Source organism: Nycticebus coucang, chromosome X (assembly GCF_027406575.1).
Source record: "Nycticebus coucang isolate mNycCou1 chromosome X, mNycCou1.pri, whole genome shotgun sequence".
Classification (NCBI taxonomy): Eukaryota; Metazoa; Chordata; class Mammalia; order Primates; family Lorisidae; genus Nycticebus; species Nycticebus coucang.
Window position 1 is genome coordinate 172,079,897 of NC_069804.1, and position 6,874 is coordinate 172,086,770.

The 6,874-nt window shown below is 34.0% G+C and overlaps 1 protein-coding gene across 1 annotated transcript; it reads right to left on the reverse strand.

Annotated features, from left to right (window-relative positions):
• Positions 1-457: 457 nt before the first annotated feature.
• Positions 458-1,880, reverse strand: LOC128577741 (protein MIS12 homolog). Its single transcript, XM_053580065.1, has one exon. It carries the CDS (start codon positions 1,823-1,825, stop codon positions 1,205-1,207), a length of 621 nt encoding a protein of 206 aa, XP_053436040.1. The 5' UTR covers positions 1,826-1,880; the 3' UTR covers positions 458-1,204.
• Between the last annotated feature and the right edge of the window lie 4,994 nt (positions 1,881-6,874).

A 6,874-nucleotide genomic window follows, 5' to 3' on the forward strand; every position in this document is an offset into this window, starting at 1 on the left:
ACTTTTGTCTGTTGAATGATGACACTAGCATTCATTTGGTTAATGTCATCTGTTGAGAGAACATCATACTACACATGGCTACCATAATTCAATTGAACTTTGAAAACTAATACATAGATAACATCTCTTAAAATGTGTATACATTTTGTTGGCACACCTGGTATGTTTTAGTGCCATGGTGGAATATATGGAAAACCAAGGCCAGGGTAGAGCTCTTTTCTCCAAGTCTAGGATTCATAGAAAGCATATTTCTCTTTCTCATACTTTGTAAAATATATAAAAACAACAAAAATTAAATTATTTTTATGATCAGCCTGTAAAATATTTAAGAATCCTCTTTTGTATAAATGTGCATCTTTAGCCTTCCAAAAGTATTTATCTTTTTTCTTTTTTTTTTTTGCAGAAAATCAAAGCCTTTAAAACACATACATTTAAATTACAGGATTAGAAAAAGAATTTCTTGATGGTAAACATATTTGGGGTAAACATAAGCTTTCTAAATTTACAAGCATTTCATTGCAAATATTCATACTCTAAACTCCTCCTCTTTACATATAGGAGAAACTTCAAATCCTTTACTTTAGGAAGAAACGGAGGAAAAGCCATACCTTAAGAGCAACCATTCCTATTTCTCCACTTTCCTTGGGTGATCTAACATCTTATGTACACTAATTACAAAAAGAAATTTTAGAGTCCATTGAATTTAAGCACAAGATACAGCTAAAATTTCCCCAAGCGTTCTAAATATTTGATGTTTATAAGTGTGAATAAATAATAGGTAGGTATAAGTCAGATTCTAAAACTAACTGAAGGATGGAAAGAAATTGACATGAATAGCCAACAGTCAGTAAATATAAATTTTACTATTGGGTTTGCTCCAACCTTCCTTTTCTATTCTGGATCCGCTTCTTTTGTGTCCAAGGTTTTTTCCTGCTAGACTCCAGGATAGCAAACAACATTACCATGGCCTTGGTCATGGGAAGCACCTATTTTAGAAACAAAAACACCTTCTTTCCTCTTCACCAGACATTGAGGTTGTCTTTTTTGCTATTTGCTTCTTTCAACAGTTATCAGCTCCCTCATGCAAGAAACAGGAGAGTGGACCAAAAAAGAGGAAGATGTGAACAAAGAAAATTAATAAACTTACAGTTTGCTTGAAAGTCATTGGTATAAATTCCTTATCATTCTTTTTATTATTTAAAAATTACGATGTTTTCAGTCTTTTGCTTTCCTTTTCCACATTGTCTGTAATGTTGTGTAGTTTTCTGGAGTTCTGAACCAGGGACACCAAACTCTCCCTAAAGTCACTAGTACCACAATCTCTGCCAACATTTTGAAGCTCATCGAATAAAGCCAATGTCTGTTTGAGTTTGGCCTCAACAATTTTTCTCTCTTCTAATTCTGTAAGAAGGGGCTTCTTAGTACATAATTCAGTCTTATACTTCTCCTGTAACTGGTCAATTTCTTTCTGGAGATGTTGAAATTCTTCCTCATTATAAGGATGTATCTCCTTACATTTATCTTCAGGAAGCAAGATGTTTGGGGGAATCCGCAAAATCAATTGCAAAAACAGCTGCTCCATTTTACCAAAAAGATTATCGAAACATCCTTTCATGAAGCTAAGAAACTTTTCTGTGCATTTGCGAACTTGGACTGGGCTGATCTCACAGTCTGGGATGCCATCCAACTTCTTCAGAATAACCTGTTCAACAGCCTGCATCACTTCGAATAGGTAGTCTTGAAATGCAATATAGATCCTGAGCATGCACGTCTGTGGGGTGAACCCAAAGAACTGGGCCTCATAGGTCATTGGATCAACAGACATCTTGGTTTATTTTGCTATGTTATTTTTTATTGTGAAAAATCGTAGCAACCATGAGGGTGATCAGTATTTATCTTTTTAAACGATGCTCATATCCTATATAGATCTTTTTGTGGAACAAATGATGAAACTCAAAGGCCAAGCTAACTTTTTTTTAAATTTAAAATTTATTTTTATTTATTATTTATTTTTTTTATTAAATCATAGCTGTGTACATTGATATAATCATGGGGCATCATTCACTAGCTTCACAGACCGTTTACCAAGTTTCACATATACCCTTGAAAGATGCACCGCTGGTGTAATCCCACCAATCCCTTTTCCTCTACCCCCCTCCCCCCCCTCCCCCCCCCTCCCTCCCCTCCCTTTCCCCCTTCCCCCTATTCTTAGGTTGTAACTACTAGTCAGGAATCAGAACCAAATGGCCGGGGGAAGATAAGCTTCTAGGTACTTGTTTAAAGAGTCAGTTATATAAAGTCATTATAAACTTATTCCTGGGAACAAATTGAGAAGCCTGATAAGGCAAGAAAAAAAAGAAGGTTACTGATGTTCTAGATCTTTCAAATTCATCTGATGGCTTCCTGTGATTGATCTAAAGCTGTATCTGCTCTGACAAGAGAAGGGAAAGGAAAATTCCCAGTGTGGCTACTTGGTTTGACTTGTCTACTAATTTTCTCTTCCCTTGGGAACCAGAACTGTTTTCTGAGTTGATGGTAATAAAGCGTTGGAGTGACTAACTTGAAAATTAGTGATGATAATCTTCTATTCTTAAAAGTATCATCCCTTAGTGGAATGAGAAAGAACTAGAATAAAAGGTAGGACTATGGCAAAAGATAAGCGAAAGAACCCAATGTGGGTCATCCCTTGTCCAGAGCTCTCAATGCTTCCCACTTTGGAAATGGACTGTTCTACCCTAGTCCCTGCTATGTTGGGTAACATTGGATCTTAGAAGTCAACTGGACAAAATTCCTTCTTTACAATTAGGGTAACTAAAGTATAGAGAGGCATAAGAATTTCTGACTGGTAATTGTGGAACCAGAATTCAAAACCAGATCAGTTGTTCCTTAGACATGTAGAAACCTTCTTTTACATGATTTGGAGGTATATTTAAGGTACTCCTGGAGTATAGGAAAAGGAGAGCTTATGTTTCACTAAGGAAAAGTCGCTCAGTGAAGGTACACATGACATGAAAATAAGCAAGGTAGGTAGAGAGCAAGAAGGCATTGCAGGTGGAGGGAAGAGCACGTGCGAAGTAATGAGGTCAGATGAGACCCAAAAGTGACCTCAGAGATCATATTACTCTCGTACTTGACTCTCAAGAAAAAATAGGCTCCTACAGTGTGCCAGCTATTGAGAGTACAAAGTCCATGTCTTTAAAAAGCACACAGTGTCGTGTGAAAATAATAATTTGGTATTCACCCACCAGTGTTTCTGTTTTGTTTCTCTTTGGTAAAGCTCCAAGAGCAAGGACTACTGATGGCAAGATTGATATCTTCATATCTTTACCTCGAGAAAATTTTCCCAAATACATTTGTTCATTACATTGTATTTATATTTTACTGCCAATTCTTGAGGTCAGTATTCTACTTTTTGTTTTGTTTTCTGTATTTTAATTTATATTTTTTTCCTTTTTTATTTTTATTTTACTTTTTGATTTCAGGTTAATGTGACGGTACAGACAACTAGGTTACAGTGATTGCATTTCTCAGGCAGAGTTCCTCATGTAGTTGTGTCCTAAGGTCAATATTCATTAATTCATTTTACTAACCACACTCCAGTGAGCACCAGATAGTTGCACAGCATTGAGCCAGGTATTGCCAAGAGGCATGGATGAACTGTGTGAATGTTCTGCCCTTCAGGAGACGGAGATTTCATTGGGATAAATTTGTGTATCTTGTGAAAATAAAATATAGCAGGGAACACAATTCCTAAATGTAGTCTAAGCAAGGCAGTGTGGTTTAGGGAAAAGAACATTTTGCACTAATATGAACCCAAGTCTCCAGCCTAATCATTTTTTGATGTAGGACAATTTATTTAACTTCAAATTATATAAAATCTACAAGCTGGATATGATGACAATCCCTACATCAATAGTTGCATATGTGTGTGCATATGTGTATGTACTAAATAAATCAAATCATATACAAAGCAACCTCGCATATAATAGGACTTCCATATATTTTTACTTAGTCTCCTGCACCCTGACAACCATCTTAACATCCTAAATAGTTAATACTGCCTGAGTTCAGTGTTACATGAAATATTTGGTGATGTTTTACTTCTTTCATAAATGATCCAATGTAAAGAAAATTTACATGGCAGCCCATATAGTTTTTTTCAAAATTCAATATAATTCCTTTACTAAAAACAATTTGGAGCAGTGACTTACTATGGCTTTGGATGCTGCTGCAGAGAAATTTGTCATATATTATCAAGAATATGATTTTATATGAAAAGCTCATAAAGCTTCATCCTTAGCTGTTAATGATTTAGGAATAGCAGATATATGGAAACTTTCACGTTCTGCTAAATGGGATTATACATTCTTCTCTAGCCCACATAACTCATTTTTCCCCACATAACTCCTATTTCCAGGCAGACTTCTTCTAAATTCTTCACTTTCTGATTAATGATGTGAATAGCATGGCTCTAGGCAGTGTTCTCTTATTTGACCATTCCACAGACTCACTTTCAATTGACCTTCAGAAAGCATTAGGCAGCATTTTGGCAAAGTTACTTTAGTAATGAACATTGGAAAAGGAAGTTATAATTTGTGATTCTCAAACTATGTAGAAAGTTCAAACACATATAATCACACGAGGACTCCGGATTTCCAACACAGATTCATAGGCTTTCTTTAATTTTTTATTGATTACCATCCTTTTTCTTTTATCAGAAAGTATCATTAATTACAAAAATAAACTATCTGCCAAAGTTCTCATTAAAGATAAATGCAAACTGGGAAGAATATGTCGATAAATTGTTCCCTACTTCATTCAGATTGAAAGAAACATTTAGACTCTGGAGAGAAGAGTGAGAAAAGTGTGTATTACAGAGTTATATGTTTTAATAACTTCACCTCATTCTATTAAGCCTCTAACCTCATTGGAATCATAAAAGGTTAATAATGAGACGAACCCTTAGAACATAAATTAGGTATTGCCATTACTTTCACCCAAATGGGCCTTAAGCTATGTAACACTTGATCAGCAGGAATTTCCTTTTTTATTAAAGAAATGAAGATACACTGCATTGAATTATATTATTGAGAATGCCTAAATTTTATCATTATCTTACAAGTGCTTAAAATTGCTATTACAGATTTCTGTAGGCCAAATCCCCACTCCCAGTGGACCACTACAGAGTGTTATGGAGTGCTAGTAAGGAATGCGTTTCAATTGCTCACAAAATATACTTGTATAGTCATATTGAGTATTTTCACTAGGAAAAGAGGTATTTTATTTTTACACCATCTATAAAGAGGGATCAATCTGAATTGGTGTGCTGGAATTTCAGGCCACAAATCTAAACTGAGGCATCATCAACAATAACCCCCACTCATGTACTTTTTGTGACATTAAAATGCACCATGTTATCTACCACTTCTTGTTCTTTGGGTGGCTTCATTTGTCAATATTAGATATTACTACTTCACATTTGCTATTTGTCAAGTTAAAAACTGAAATTTGATAAACATAGTTGTATATTCTTGGTAAAGGTGTGGCACTTTTGGATTGCTGTCTATATTATCAACATCTTCTAATAAGAGACCTCTAAGTGGTAAATAATTAAAGTGTAGCTTTAGCATGGGCCAAACAACTTCACACAAGTCTTTCCTGGCATATTATGTTTGCAAAAATAGTTAAATTTAATTCATAGATTTTAAAAATTATTTTTTCCTCAGTATCTAAGCTATGATAAAATTCTTAAATTTGCAATATAGTAGAAACTCTGTAAGTTGACAACCAAAGGGTCTATAGCAAACTTGTCAAAATAGGGAACTAGTTCTACTATACTGACATGTACATGTGATACATGTCCAGTCTACGAAGAGTAGGTCAACTTAAGGAGGTGGTAGATATAGGGAGGTGATCAGCTCTGGAGGTTCTACTTCATGTAAATTTTAACTATTTAAATTTGTAACACAAAAGATTTAATGGTATATAGTATTGATATAAGTTCCTAAAACAGTGACATCTAATCTAAAATTTATTTTTCTTTTAAAGCTTCCTTTCAATGTTTCATTAATGGTTTTGCAAATATACTAATTTTATCATTATCTCTAAATCTAGAAACAATTATTGGTGGTTCTAATGAGTCAAGTTTCCCATCAAAATACAATGAAAAAGAAATAAACAAGAATTTAATTATAGAAATGATGTGCTTTGTCAAAACAAATACATTGAATTCAAAGTAATGCTATGTTTGGGAAGTGATTTGTAGCTTATAAAGAACTTTCACATTTGAACCCATTTCATCCTGAATATTGACAGGGCCGGAATATTGTTTTGCTATAAAATTAGGATAATCACTAAAAATAAAATAAAATAAAATATAGAGATGAGTGATATACCATTTATAATTTATCTATTGTAAATGCTGGCACACAGCAAATGCCTGACAAGTATTTGATGAAATGAATTTCCTCATTTTATTCTGTATGGACATTATAATTCAATTTGTTTAAGTGACTTGATCAAGGTCATATAGATACTAATGATAGTTGTGTTATTAGAAGCCAAGTTTTGCTGATGCAGCTGAATTATATCTAAATATGAAGATTTGAATGTCTATTATTAGTTCTGTTCCTATGAGATCATTTTAATCAATGTGACTTGGACTTACTAACTTCATTTTAGTTAATTTTGTTGGCAATGGATTCCAGAGAAAAAATAAATTAGAACGTATTTCAAAATTGCTATGACCTAACCATGCAATACCTTCAAATCACAAATTTGACCTCTATCACCTGGCACTGTAGTGTGGGGTTAGTAGAAAGAACAGATTATTATAATAATAGCTAATTTATCACTTATATTGTACTAGGTACGT